The sequence below is a fragment of the Falco naumanni genome, chromosome 10 (assembly GCF_017639655.2).
Source record: "Falco naumanni isolate bFalNau1 chromosome 10, bFalNau1.pat, whole genome shotgun sequence".
Classification (NCBI taxonomy): domain Eukaryota; kingdom Metazoa; phylum Chordata; class Aves; order Falconiformes; family Falconidae; genus Falco; species Falco naumanni.
The window spans coordinates 37872660-37887932 of NC_054063.1; the positions used below are offsets into that span (position 1 = coordinate 37872660).

General features: G+C 42.1%; 1 protein-coding gene across 5 annotated transcripts in view; it reads left to right on the top strand.

The window, feature by feature from the left end:
* The window catches only part of LOC121094568 (fer-1-like protein 4), an 85993-nt gene that overhangs the window by 13677 nt on the left and 57043 nt on the right, over positions 1 to 15273 (top strand). For 2 of the 5 annotated variants that reach the window (XM_040608354.1, XM_040608355.1), the window contains exons 2-3: positions 14024 to 14129; positions 14651 to 14826. In XM_040608354.1, the coding sequence (XP_040464288.1) occupies positions 14024 to 14129; positions 14651 to 14826 (282 nt within the window). Of the gene's footprint in view, positions 1 to 14023; positions 14154 to 14646; positions 14827 to 15273 lie in introns of those variants that run through there. The other 3 variants (XM_040608362.1, XM_040608361.1, XM_040608363.1) reach the window with 3 other exon arrangements.

Consider the following 15273-nt stretch of genomic DNA (forward strand, 5'->3'; position numbering starts at 1 on the left):
ATAGCCATGTGCCAGTTGACACTGAAGGTCTACCATCTAAACAATGTACCTGCTGGTCAGTTCTGTGAAATTGCTCAGGCTGTCCTCAAGTTGTACTGTGTGAAATTACCAGCTTGTTTTGCTGAGGGTATTTTGGTGCACTAAAGACAGCAGACTGTAGAAAGTATTTTTCCAGTTACCTAGGCACACCAGTGGTGCATTAACTCTAAATAACTATTTCAGTTTCTGTATTTTGTTCCGCCTTGGTTCTGCTGTGGTGGTTCCAAAGCTGCTGCTCTTACAGCAAATGCTGTCAGTTGTCAGCTTGTTGTTGAGCAGTGTGTGCCTCTGAACAGTGTTGGCCTTCTGATCTGCAAAACTGAAACTACTACATTATTATAGACCACTTAAAGCCTCTGGCAGGACAACGGGCCACTCTGAGAGCAGTTGTTTTAGCATGATTATCCAAATGTATGGATTAGACCCTGAATCAAAGGATTACAGTTCCTGTTTAATACAGACTGTAGTGCAAGGAGAAGACTAGTTTCTGTCTTTGACAGGATAATTGGTTGGAAGGAAGCGGTTTTGAAACTGGACTGGTATATTAGGAGACATTTAAGTTGAAGCTAGAGACATACACAGATCAGTTTTATGTCAGTTTGCTTCTGTAGATATTGTGCAGGTCTTTAAGAAGAAAAAAGATGCTGAATTCGGTTGCTTTAAAAGGTTTTTCAGAAACAGTGCCTTGGGCCTGGAAGCAGTGGTATCAAATATGTTTGCTCATGTGTGCCCTTTTGCAGGTTTGCTGATGCTTCCTTCTGTTCTGTGACTGTATGTTCTTTCATGGTTTTGGGAAAACAGAGCTAGAGTTTGTGTACAGAACAAATGACTCTTACTCCTGGTGGAAGTGAAACTGATGGTTAAATGCTTTTTCAGGAGGAGTAACTTCAAGGGGTTCTCTTCCCATCTGTTTTTGGCAGTGAGAATGTGATTGTAGTTGAAAGATAGGGCTTTCCCATGGAATTAAATCTGTTGGTTGGTAGTATGCATTCAGCTTAAGGTTTGTGGCTGCGTACTGAACTCTGCTACTCTTTCCCTATCTTATGATCAGGTAGGTATACTGCAGCTTGTTTTCTATACAGATGACTTTGTCAGTAATTTTCTTGGAGCTTTGTTACTACATGAAATGTTTGGGGGGTGTTTGTGTAGGGTGTGCTTTCCAGCTTCTTGACTGGGATACTCTTCACTCATGGGTATAAATACCGTATGTAAGAAGAGCAACCCTAAAAGTGTTCCTTGTCCATAGCTGCAGACTGAATGTGGGTGTTGGATGGTTTAGCTGTGACTTTTGACTTGCTGACGCTCACTCCTGTGCAGCTTCCCTTGTTGTTATTCTTCTTAAGTATGTATTCATAGCATGGCAGCTTAGAAGAGAAAAAACCTGATGAATTCTGACCCGAGTTCCTTTTCTGCTTCTGCAGAGTTAAAGCTTACTCCTTTGTGACTGTTTCTCTCTTGTATGCTCGCATGTCTGTAGCCTTAAATTCAAATGATCTTACTAGGTGCTTCCCTGATATATTAAAGTAATCTTTCAGAAATTGTGAATATATTTTTAATGAGTCCAATTTCCACAAAGTTAATTTTGTAACTCAGTATTTACTATTCCTACACCAGCTTCATTTTTCCCCCCAACTTTAGGGTGGTCTTCTGTTGTGAGCTACCAGTGAACTAGACTGTAGTTCCTTATTCAGTTGATAACAGATCACAGCCAGGATAACTTCATGTTAGAGTGGGGATTGCTTTTACAGTGCGTGGTTAGAGAATAAAACCCCCTGTAAAGTTCAGAACTGAAAATTTAGGACTTGGAAGGCTTGCACAGGGAAACCAGGACTTGATGCTGCCTAAAACTCTCTTGGTTGGCGTAGCCTGGCTTTTCGGACCAGTATAGTATTGTTAACCAAAGAATCGGTAGAATGGTATTGCCTAGATTTCTGATCACCTGAAGGTCAGTGGAACTTCCAGCTATTTCATAGTTTTGAACAAATAGTTTAATTTCAACCATTTCCCATTAAATGTGACTATGTTGATGTAGCATTGCTCTGTGTGACAGTAGGAAGCTTTGAAATGGTTTCTAGTCGCTCAGATTTGCAGAGGAAAACAGTAACATAGTCAGAACCTAAACAACTTCAATAATTTCTTTTAGGTAACTTTGGTTTTTATGATAAAATTCACAGGACCGCTGTCACTAAGATTTCAAACCTCTGTGTAGCATCTGTTTGCTTAGCTACCTTGCTGTGGTGATGCTCCATAATGCAAGCTTTTTACAAGACACTTGTTTTCAGCGATATAACCAAAGCATTGCTGCTTGTTTTGACAGGAGGATGGATATGGAATGTGAAGTCCTTGCTTGTTTGAACAGGAAGCTCAGCTTAAAAGTGAAAATTATGGTTGCTATTTCATTATTAGCCAAATGTTTCTAATAAAAGGGCAGTATTTCTAAATCCTGTGTTCTTGAGGAACACTAATGCAACCAGCTACAAAAGCAAAGAGGCTAATTAAAGTAAAACTAGGCACTGGTAGTTCATTGACTGAAGGTAGGGGAAGCCCCCATCTCTAAGGAGGGGAGGCAAGTTAAATATTACAAATTCACTTGCTTAGGATTACCCCACTACATTCCAGCATTGCTGCAGAGCCAGTCTTGTGTTATAGGTCCAGTCTCATGGATAAATGGAATGAGTTTTATAGCACTTAGAGCTCTCTTCATCAGTGGACTTGAGTGCTTTTAAGAGGTGTGTATGCAGGGTGGTGTATAGCTCATTTGTTTCTGAGTAACTAGTAAGCCAGTGGGAGAGTGTTTTCATCCTCATGTTAAAGGCACATCAGTATTAACCTCAGTGAAGTGGCATAGGGCTGAGGTTGAAAGGTTCTGAGGCCAAACTTTCAGTCTTCAGCTTTACTAAAAACAACCAAGGGATATCCTCATCTAATGAGGAATGTTTGTGGTTCAGAGACTTCAGTGTTGAGCTTGTGCGAAAAGGAGCAGAATAAAACAGTGAGTTAAATTCCTAAATTAATCTGAAATTTAAATTCAGTTGTTAATAATGGAATGTATGAGATGTAATTGATCTAAATGATTTGCTGTTAAACGTGAGCCCTGCACGTTATTTTGTATTCTTACCTTGTAAATCAAAGTTGCTTTCTATGGTCAAGTCTGTGTTAAGGTTTTTAAAGACAACTGGTGGTTGTCACTTAAGTCAGTGATAACCTCTGTATGCATATGAAAACATTTTGAGTAAGCTGGATGCATTTCTTAAAGAAAAAAACTTTTAAAATACATCTGAAAAATTATGTACACACCACCATGACATACTGCTCAAATGTCCTGGATTTTTTTAAGGCCTTTTGTCATCTGGACATTTACTACTCCTTTTGGGTAACTGACACCATGGTTTTGTTAAGGCGATAATGCAAATGGCATTTCTTCCTTGCAGTGCAAGCAGTATGTCATGCTGTTTCTTTGAATGAGAAGGTAGTACTTGGCTACCCTGATTTCTCCAGGAGCAGAAAGGGGTGTGCAAACAGTGTTTTCCTTCTGCGGGGTGGCTTGTGCTACTTTTAATGTTAAAATTTATCCTTAGTTGTGCCTGTAAAAATAACTTCAAGCAGAAACAAGAGTAAGTTTCTGAAACCAATAATGCTTTGGTTTAAAGAAAAACGATAATAAAGCAATGTAATAAAAATCCTAATATGAGCCTGCGGACAATGTTCTGTCTGTATGAAATATCAGCTGGTTTCAGTGCAGTGACTTGGCTGAATATGACCATAGTATCATCATTTAATTCTGTTAGTGTGAAAGGTGACAGGAATCCCTGCTATCAGAGTTTTGCACCAGCCATGGTATGGTGGTATAGTATATAACCTTCCTCTCAATCTTGTTTAGTCTTGAAAAGGTGGTAAGAACCTGTTGTTTTGAATGTTTTTGAGCAGCCCACACTCCCAAGGTCACTTACATGTGTAACAAAACCAGGTAATGTTTTAATCCTTTTGTGGTCTTCAGATCCCTCTGCTACTGCATTAGGTACACATAAAAGCCCTGTTGGTGAAGAATCTGTCATCAACAGACTGGTAAGGTGCTGAGCCTGTCTAATGCTTGGTCCTGACTGCTGCCTGTCACAGTTACTCAGCTATTTGCTTACTTTGCAGATAGCGCAGTGCTGAACAAAGAAGTTACTATTTGTAACCAGTTTCCAGGTTCCACCTAATGGTGATAACTCCAAGTCTCTCTATTTAGAGTAAATGTAATTCAATTCATGCTTCTATGGCTGTTAAATTTACTTGGGATTTTTCGACAGAGGGATTTTTGCACAGAGAACTTCTCTCTGACTTTGTTTTGTCATGTTTATTAAAAATGTGTTGGAACTGTTAATTTGACTTTGAGAAAATAAAGATGCGTACCGTGGGAGTATCTGAGGCTTACCAGTATTGGGTTATAGTGTTTTCCAGATTCTGAACTTGCAGAGGTATATTTTCTAAAGGGTGTGGAATACTTTTGTAGCAAAGTCAAAATTAATGACAACAGGCTTTTAAAGGGTATATGTTGAAAAGTATTGCAGTACATATGCTGTGGATAGCAGACACGGAAGAAGCACTCAAAAATACGTTTGCAGTTGTGGAATCTCTTCTCCCTTAATGCAGGGAGCTTGGTTATTTTGGCCCACTTGGTGCTGAGACAAGCAGAATAGCTTGAATCTGTTGTAGCAATGGGTTTGTGCTTTTGGAAAGGTACCCTGGCAGCAGAAGTTGGATCTGGAGGAGAACAGGAAAGAGGCATGAGGTCAGTGTGGTGTTTTGTGGCCTTTAAATACTTTTGTTAGTCTGGGTAGGGGAGAGGAAAAAAGAGCTTTTAAAATCCCTTGCCCTATCCTTTCCTTTGTTCTGCTACCTTGATGTCAGGTTTTTGTCGTGGTGGCTTTTTTAATATGTTTTTCTTTTTTGAAGCATCATTCTGTAACAGATTAGGATGGAAAAGTGAAGATGTTCGTACTGCAGGTGGTAATAATTAAGTGGCAGAAAAGTATTATGGGGGTGTGAATCTCTTGAAAAGAAGCAAATACTCGAAAGGAGAAAAAATAAATGACAGACAGCACTGGCATAAGGAGGGCTGAACTTGCAATGAATAAATCAAATCAATTTCTTGTGAGTACTGCAGAAGGAATATTAGGACATTTTTTCCAGGATCATGTTTCATGAGGAGCTAGATTCAAGATTAAAATCCACCAAGAAGAAAGCCTGAATTATAGAATGTGAGAGAGAGTGTGATTCTGTAATGCATGGGAACTTAAAAGGCTGCTTCTGCTTACTCGTAGTTTTTTTTGGCAAGAGTTGTCACTGTGCAGTAGTAACTCCAGGGCAACTGAGAACAGAGGAAATCATCTGGGGTGTCTCAGCCTTTTTTTTTTGGTGATCATTTAGCAGTGCAAGGCAAACAAGAAGTATGGCAAACTTTTCATTACGTGTCTATTGGTGCTATGTAGTCAGCAAAATTCTTGTGTAATGTGCATTTGATAAAACAGCAAAGATTGGTAAAATGTGTTGCTGGCATATATCTTTTTAAAGTTGACTCCTGAACTCATGGTGTTCATACAGTATATACTGGTCTAGACAGATGGGCCTTAATAAGTTTCTGCCTTGGTCACCTGTGTAATGTCATGGCTGTGTCTGGGGGAATGCGTATAATCACGAAGGCTCTGCAGTAGGTACAAGATGGTTTAGATTTCCAGCCATTGGGCAGGGTAGAGGTTGCAAAAGGGATCAGCAGAATTAACGCCAAGATATTGCTGCAAAAATTGTAGGTGTGTGTAAATAAGGAGTGGTATGTTGAGGTACTTGCAGGTGAAGCTGCAGTGTAGTAGAAGAACCAAAGAGGAGGAATATGGTGTAGTGTTCAGTCTCTGTTAAGGAGTTCAGACTGAGAGGTGGAGGACTGAGCCATAGGCAGCAGAGTTTCTGAGGCATAGGACAGAATGTTTAGCTGTTTGTGCCCAAGATGGGAAGAGCTCCAGAGTTCTAAGGAAAAGTGAGGCCTTACTTGAGAAAGGCAAAGATGATTTACAATGTAAAACGGTGTGTTTTGGGTTGTTACAAAGTTCAGTGTGGTTGAACTTTTATGTCTGTTTTTCAATTAAGTTCTTTACGTTTCAGTAATAAAATACTTGAGAATCATGCGGGGTGGGGGAAGCAGCTGAATGAAAATATGAAAGGAATGAAAAAATTTTACTTTGTGAGATGAGTGACCACTTCTAGAACTGCAGTTACTGTTTTGACTTAAGCCAAATGAATAATTGACTCCAAAGCTCCCAAGCTGCTTTTAGTTGTTCAAGGAACTGTTTGTTTGTTTGGTTTTTTTTTATTCTGCTACTAAATGATGTGAAAAACTTTGAAACACATTTTCTTTTGTATGAAGAGCTTGAAAAGGTAACTTAGGTTTTGTTTAAGTTCAATTGCTATTTTGAACCTAATTGTAATTTAAAAAATTACAAACTAATATTTGAAATTAAATCAACGTTGACCTATCAGTTTGTTCACTTATTTCTCAGAAAAGTGAAGAAAATATATATATATATAGTAGAGGCATGCACAGGCCTTTCTTTGAGCTTGGTGATTGTGATTAAGGGGGGGATATTAGTGATGCGTAAGTTAAAGGTGAATGTTGAACAGTGTAAAAGTAAAGGTAGTGTTTCCCTAGAGTTGGGACTTGGCTCTTGTTCATCGTGGGCAAGGGGGAAGCTACAGTAAATACGATGAAATGACTGTGATTTCAGGCAGAAAATGCTAACATGAATTTCAATCTCATTTATGATTTTTTGTGCTTTATTTCAGTGGGTTTTTTTAACTGTCCTAAACTTGTTTTTTTTTTAATCATAAACGGTAGCTTTGTGTTCTTAGTTGGTTTCTGTGAGCGTCTTGGAGGTCAGGTTGCCACAGTGCATGCTCAGCTTTTGTACCCATGGGCTGACTTCAGATACAAAACCTGCAAATTCTTGTGATACTGGAGCTTCAGGGTTCATGTGGAGACAGACAACTCTGTGAGTAGAGCTAGGCCATAACTTCCATGCATATTCAGTAGTGCCTTAGGTGCACAATAGTCGATAACCCCTTTGTATAAAGCTTGTAGTCATGTTCAGAGCTTGGAAAAGGGTGTCTGGGCTGGTGGCTGGTCGTGGTTTGGAGTCCCTGGGAGTTCTTGTCCCTGAAATTAAGGCTGTCTGATGGAACATGGACACGTCTTACCAGGATTAATCAAGCTTCCAAAGCAGTTTGGTTAGAAAGGTTGTTCTTAATAGTATTCAGTATTCTGATTCTCTTTTATCAGTTAGGAGATGCCTTTTGTTTTGTGTCTTACATCAAATTTTTAAGAACAGTTAATTAACCCCCTTTCCCGCAAAGTTTTGATTCATCCATCAAAATGTATGATGACAGATAACTTTAGAACATGGTGTAGAGAATACTGATTTATTATCTGCCTGTAGTAATGCTGGTCTTAAGCATCTCCGCTCCAAATGCCCAGGAATAATAAAATGGTAGAAAAAATTGTAGCCGTTGATATTCCCTGCAGAGCTTCTGGGCTGTGGGATGAGGCTCTGTGGCTCATGGAAGAGCTGGTATGCTGGAAGGAGGCTGTATTTACTAATAATTTTTGTGGACTGTGGTCTTTCTTGTGAGATTCTCGTAATCTTAAAATTAAGATGCTCTTTAGTTCATCTAGTGATAAAACCTAGTTTTATGGTTGGGTTTTTTTTTAAGAGCCTTTTGGAGTTCAAGAAAGTAGGATCACATGAGAATTTTTATTTTGATGATCCATTTAGAAAGTGATGCTGATGCTGCCTTGGCACCAGCATCACCTTTATAATATCAAAACCTGAAATGTAACAGGCTGCCCCCTGAAAATTGAGCTAGTAATTAGAGAAAGCATTGCTTCTGATGGCCTGCATATTCAGGGATCACAGCAGAAACTTCCTTCTTGAAGTAGGGTGATAACTGCAAGATGTGGGATTAAACTAAACAATGGACAAGGAGGGGACTGTGTTAGGTTGTTGGGAAGTGAAAGATTCGTTAACTGGGATGGTCTGTTAGATGTGTTGGATATATTTCTTGAGTTGTTCGGTAACATAAGGCCAAGATGGTGAAAATTTCAGTTGGTACATACTGCTGGCAGGATCGATGGCATTTGTGTTGTGTTTGTAAGCAGCATGTAAGACAGAAGCTATAATTAATCTGGTACAAAATAAGCTCATTGGAAATCATCTGTCCTTAAGCACATGTATTAAAGCCTCGAGCTTGAGTTAACCAAGTTCTTAATGTGTGATATTTGGTGTACGCTGAAATACAGCATGTTGGGTATCCTGTAGAGTGATGTGGTTGATGAGAATTTATTAGTGTGATTAGGAACAAATTGCAGGTTTTCTTGTGCTGAATCCTTGCTTATATTCCGTCTTACATGGAGCAGTGAAACCAGGCTGACCCACAGACTGGATACTGCAATAATGCTGACATTTTCTCTCCAGAAAACGTAACTCCTGGCACTACTAAAAATACTGCTGGTGGTGTTTGATGCCATGAAGTTGATAGATTTTTCCTGTCTTCTGGGTGACTCCATGGGTTCCATGATCTGCCATACTGGGGTGCTCTGAGTCACAGCCTCCATTCTCGTACTGTGCTGCCCTTCATCCTGTCCTCCCCAGCCTAAAGGGAAAGGGGACCCTCTGGCTTTCAGGCTTACTGCAGTATGGAAGCCTATAAAAACAAATGTTGTAATTCAGTAATTCTCACCTTACGGAGTCCGACACTTGATCTTTAGTCAACTAAATGGTGGCATTCCTACTGCAGAGGTATAAGTACAGAGGAGTTGGTTTATGCTTCAGACACTTATATGTGGCATTTTGGGGAAATGCCCCCCCCCCCCCCCCCCCCCCCCAGACCCTCCAAAGCTCTGAATTGTGACTGTTTGAATCTTTTAGCACTCTTGTTCTGGAGCTTTCTTCAAGCCTAGGTGGACAGTATTTTCTTCTCTACATCTGATTTGCTTTTAAGCTTTGGTTAAGCTGAATCACTGAAGAATATTTATAAATTAATATCAGACTTATCTGTAGAGTTGGTTTTGTTTACATTGGGGAATGTTCTGTATGAAAGGAAATTGATTTTTTGTAGAAAATGTGAGAAGTGTTGGAACTTCTGAAATGCTTATATAAAACTTAAGAAGGTAGTTCTTATGAATATGTAACATGGATCTCCTATGTGATTTTCCTAGAATGCAGCATATTTTTGGTCTTGGTTTGATTATTTAGGACCAACTTCTTTACTGGTGCGCTTCCAGTTCTGTGTAGAACAACTTTGGAAATACAAGATTTATCTTTCCATGTGTATTACAAAACTATTGGACTTTATGATCTTCTGTACAGGGAAGAAGTGGTATGCATAGCAGAAATAATTTTGACTTTTTAAGCTGGACCTCAGTTTAGTTGTCTCAGCACTTCTTAAAGCGGACTTAGTCTGGAGCCATTCTGTCTTTTGCTTGAATAACTGGGAGTGACATCTGGTTGAGCAGTGAAAGACTTCTCTGAAGCATGCACTCAGGATCTCACAGACCTCTGTGGATAGTATTTTGCTCTAGCGTTCATAGGGATAACATGGGTGATGTATTATTTTTCCTCAAAGTGTCATGTTCTGTCATGTGCAGTTCTAGGCAAAATATGTAGGTACCTGATGGATCTGAAGCTGAGTGTTGGAAACTCTTCCCTTGCAAAAGGAATGTGCAGAATTCAGCTCAAGGTGAAACATCACAGGTGATGACTCTCAAAAGTGAGACCCCTGTGTTGCAAGAGCTTTGGGTCAGATGTGTGAGGCTACTGTCAATATAAGTTGCAGATTGTGGGGGTATAACATAACATCAGTTACGATTTTACAGGCTGTTTCTAACAACAGAACTTACCCAGTGGCTTTGGTATGTTGCCTTTTCTCTTGAACCCACTATGCTGGGATGCACCCAGTGGCTCTGTTTTATGCATTTTAAATAGTTTGAATTTATTATTACAGTTGGGAGTTTTTCTACTTGGCAAACGGAAATTCTGCTTTAGAATAGTTTTGTGACTTCCAGACCATGCTGTAACTTAATCTGCCAGAGGTGAGTAGATTGGGGAGATTGTGTATTAAATTGTAGTCCTTGCAAGCTGTTAAGGTTCTGTCTATAATAAATCCTTTATAAATTGAATGTGTTTTCATACCTTTATGGAAAGCAGTTTGCTTTAGTTGCTGGTTTTGCTTTGGAAATAGCCAGTGTCTTCTGTAAACCAGAAGTTCCAAATAATGGATGTCAAGAGTGGTTGTGAGGGAGAGAATAAGAAATCAATGATCTTTAGAGTTTCTGGAACTGTTGGAAAATAGAAAAATTTGAATGTTACATAACAAGTATAAATAATACTCTGTCACAGTAAAGATTAATTGTTGCAAGTCTAAGATAAATTTATGTGTATGAATGGATATAAGTATGCTCTACAAAAACTCAGTGAAACAATGTGAAACTTGGTTTTGAAATGTTGACTCAAATCAGCAAGCTGAATGAGATTGGTGTTCTTTTGAGTGCATGCCAGGGAAAAAAGGAAGGCTCTTAAGAAAATAATAAAGCCCCAAGTTACTTCAGTTTAATTACACAAAACTGTAATCATAGCCTGGGATCAGAGCCTTTGTGCACTGCTTGAGCACAGTAACCACTAAAACCTTTTTCTCATCATGTGTCTTTTACACAGCTCTGGTAAGTGATGAAGCATTACTGCTTGGTTGGTGGTATTCAAAACCATACTTGATGGTGCAGTGGTTGGGAGTAAGCTGGCATGTGTCAGCTTGGAAACTTAGTGATGAAATATCAAGAAGATGCTGCAGGGTTGTGTGAAAGCTCAGAACACAGAATCTTAAGAGAAAAGAGAAAGCATTGCAGGCTTCTGCTTAAAGAGAAACAGGATGAGACATTGTATTAGGCATGGGGTTGTTCTAAGTACAGGTGCCAACTGCTGGCATTTTCAAAGCTTGCAGGACTGTCACTCCTGCCGAAGGAAGTGAACAGAGCCTTTGTGGAGACAGGTGCAGATGAAAGTCAACTGATACATTTCACATAAACAATTATTCTTTTTTTTAATAGGAAGAGAAATGCTATAGTAAAATGCAGTTTACTATGAAGAATGAAAGTGAATTCCTTTAATAAAAAAAAAATTCCTTTAAAAAAACCAGAATTCTTGCTTTAGGGAGGAAAAGAGTATTTGAGCCAGTGCTCATCATTTCTAAATCCTGTTTAGAAACAGCTGATAACTGAAGTTGGGCCTAGTTTTCCTAATTGCTGAGAAACTCCTTTCTTCTCCATTCAGTTTTTTTGAATGTATGTGTTTGGAGTGAAAATATTATTAAGCAGCTGATTTTCTTAAGCTTTTCTGATGCAGGCAGGTTTCAAGAGATTCGTGCTTCTCCCACTTACTGCACAAGCAGGGTAACTGGGTTATGGTGTTTACCTATAGGTTGAGCAGATCTTCAGGCTTTACGGAAATGGATGTTGTGTCTTAACAGACCACCTCCTCCTTGCTCTTGCTCCTGGGACACGACTAGTCTATGATCAAGAGTTTCTGCTGCTAATATTCAAGGAATTGATTAAAACTGGAGAACATACAGCGTATTTGGAAAGCTGTGAAGTGAAAAAAAACTTTGTGTGGGCTCTTCAAGAATGTCTGTAGGCAGCAATATATAAACAATTGCTGGCTGAGGTTGAACATGATGTTTTCAGATTAAATGTGAATTTTTAAAATCTGAATCTGTTAAGGAGCTATCCCTCTTTTTTCTATAAGGGTTCCATCTATAGTTGTGGGATAACAAGAAAGCAGGTTTAACGAGTTGGTGAGGAGGGAGTACAGCCTGTTAGAAGAACAGTTTCTGCTCTGCTGCTCTACACTGCCAGCCTGGCTGTGACATGCACCTTTGATCTCTGGGTGCAGCAGGAGGATGTAGTGGGAAAAGGGTCCTTTGTGGTTTGTAACTTGCCAGGAGTTCAGGAGAATATCTGGGCTGTGTTTAAAGGGAAGTTCTATGCCATTACTAAATCCAAAACAGTAGGGTGAGACACCCTTCAGGGTATTAGTGTATTGAAAGATAAATTCTTGAAACAGTTGAGTATTACCATGATTTCATTGTTACTGATCTGGAGAGGAGATTTTGATAGTAGATGGGAGGTCCTCAGGTTTGAGGACTTGGGTCATTTCACTTCCTGGCTTTGTTGTGTGGTTTAACAATTCCAATCTCAAACTTTTAACTTTTCCTTATTTATTGCATGTTACAAAGACACCAATATGTACAGACTTGTCCTGCCTGCAGCTTGAGACCTGTAGTAATGGTTTCCTCCCAGAAAGGGATTGCTGCTCTTTGGGGATGCTAAAGCTTACAAGGAGCAGTTTATTTGAGGTTAACTTTACTCTTCCTGGTCCTGTGTTCTATTGGGGAGGAAAGGTGGCTCCTGGTTCTGTCTCTTCTTGGTACAGAAGTCCCTGTTGCAGTAGAGAAAAACAGAAGTGTTGGCACAGGAGCCAAGGCTGGCAGTCCTGGTCTCTTCCGTCTTGTCATACAAATGTGAATGGCTGTCTGTAGAACTGCAGATCGTGCAGATGAGAGACTGATGTAAGCTGGTCTGGTAGAATACTATGTGTAGGTAAAGGAAAAAACCTGATACCTGTGACTTGTGATTTTAGGAGAAATGTATGTATTAAAGGCAGTGGTTTCTTCTGGGGTTGAAGGCAACTTGAAGCTGAAGATGGATGGCTCTAACTCGTAGTTTGAACAATTGACCCGACTACTTCAAACTTGCATCTTTGAAAGTGCTGGCATTAAAGCAGATTATGATGACGACCTTGGTAGAAAGCTGACCTATGATCCTCTTTGCCTAAAGCTTTGCTAATTATTGCTGAGCACCGGTTTTGCCCTGCCACCATCACTGGAGTATCTGAGTGCCATGCAGTAGCTTATTAAGTGACATCGTTAACATCTGTCTGGGATAGTTTGCACTGGGAGGTCTAAGGGACTAAATGTTGTCTAATAAAAGCTCATCTCTTCATTGAGATAAGTGTTTACACCCTGTAAGTATAAGAAAGCAGTGTAGCTACTTGGATACTGGAAAGACCAAACAATTGCTTCCCTGCTTTCTGAGCTCCTGAGAGGGCTTCTCCATCAAACAGCCATGTTTAAAGTAGTTGTTGGAGCTCTGCAGCTGTCCAGTCTCTCGAGCGTTCTGATACCTGGAGGCTTATCTTCTAAATTCAATTCTGAGCATTGTAGCTGTTCCTGGAACAGAAGTGTCTGCACCTTGGTGTCCAACAAAGCTTAGCTGTCCCCTTGTGACAGGCTCGCTACCGTTTTTTCCTGAAGGCAGCGCCGCAGCTGCCGGGCTCGGTAGCTGCCGTGGCCGATCGTGTCAGGCTGGCGGGGAGGGAGGTCTTGCAGGCTGGGGCGCTTCTGCAGTTCTTGCGCCGCGTCGGGAGCCCCTGCCGGGCACGGGCGGCCCACGGGCTGTAAGGCCGCCGTTCCCCGCGGCGGCAGCGCGGGCAGGCCTTGCGCGCCAGCCCTGCCGTCACCGGCCGCTGCCCCGGCGAAGCGACGATACGCGACAGCGTTTAAAAGGCCGTTTCCCGCCGGGGAGCGCAGGGCGGCAGCGAGACGCGCCCGGCGGAGGGAAGGGCCCTTCGCCCCGGCCCTGGGGAACCGGGGCCGCTGGGAGCTGCGGGCAGAGCCCGAGGCAGAGGCGGGCGTGAGAGGCGGGGAGCGGCGCCGGGCCCATGGCGGCGGCGCGCAGGCCGCGCGCCCGCGCGGTGGCGAGCGGGCCGCGGGGCCGAGCCTCCCGCCGCCCCGGCGCTGCGGGCGCGCTGCGAGGCGCCGCGGCCCCGCCCCCCCCGTGCCTCCGCCAGCACCTGTGGGGCGGGAGCGGCGATGGGCGGCGGGTGACACTGTGCTCTGCCCGCAGATGGCCGGGTGCGTGTCCAGGGTGGAGCTGTCGGTGTCTTGCCGGAGCCTCCTCGACAGGGACCTGGGCTCCAGGTCGGATCCCCCTCTGCGTCTTGCTGCAGGAGGTGGGTGGAGGCCTATGGGTTGAGGTAAGGCGGATGTCGGCCCCGCTTTGCCCTCGGGTGCCAACACGCTGGGTTTTTGCCCTTTCCGTCCCGCCGGCTTTCCCAGCAGGTGTGTGATACATCAAATCCAGGCTTGCATTCAGCAAGCAGTGTCCATGCTCATAAACTCTAGGGTTTGACGTTTATTGGCGTTGTTGCTTACACATTTGCTCAGAGCTGTGTTGAGATGTTTGTTTGCCTCCCTGGTGTGATACGGCCTGTCCACTTCCCTGTACCCCAGAGCACGCGCTCCAGCATATAGCGCTTCACCAGCCTCTTTTCCCTTAACTCGCAGAATGTTCCCTGTGGTGCCCTTTGCTGCCCAGTGCAACTCCCTTTCCCGGCAAGTTGTGGCTCGGCTGGGTGGCAGTGGCTGGGTTCATGGGTGAGCTGGGGGCAGGGGCTGTGGGTGAGAAGCTGAGTGCGAGGGCAGCCCCTCTTGCTCACCACCAGTGGCTTTGCTTCTGTGTTTGCACAGCTAGATCGCACAGAGAGGATCCAGAACTGCCAAAACCTGGATTTCTGCAAGAACCTCGTTGTGGACTGCTACTTTGAGAAAGTGCAGAAGCTGAAATTCGGAGTGTATGATACTGATAACAAGTGCTTTGATTTAAGTGACGATGACTACCTGGGAGGGATCGAGTTCACCCTGGGACAGGTATGCATAGAGGCATGTTAAGTGATGTACAAAGTCGTAGCAAGTGTTGGGATTATTATGAAAAATGGGGTGAAAGGTTGCTTTATCAAATCCTTTAACACATTCAAATTTGAAAACATCGAATAGGTTAGCTTGCGTTAGTTACAGAAATAATTGTGTCAGTCACAAAGTGAAGGTTAATGGTGTCCATGGTTTGCAATTAGTTTTTTAAGTTAGGAAGCACTTGTAAAACTGAAAGTAGTACAGGAGTAAGGAAGGCATGGTGTGCAGGGAGCCCTGATGGAGTTTCCTTTCCGCAAAGCGATCATCAGACATTAAATTTAGGGAAATAAAGCTATACAAGATTCTGTATTCATTTCCTCGGGAAGAGTTTGTATAGCTAGGTATGAGAGGAAAAGTGGGGTTCATGTTACTAAAGAAAGACTTGATAGTAGGTTTCTGTTGTTT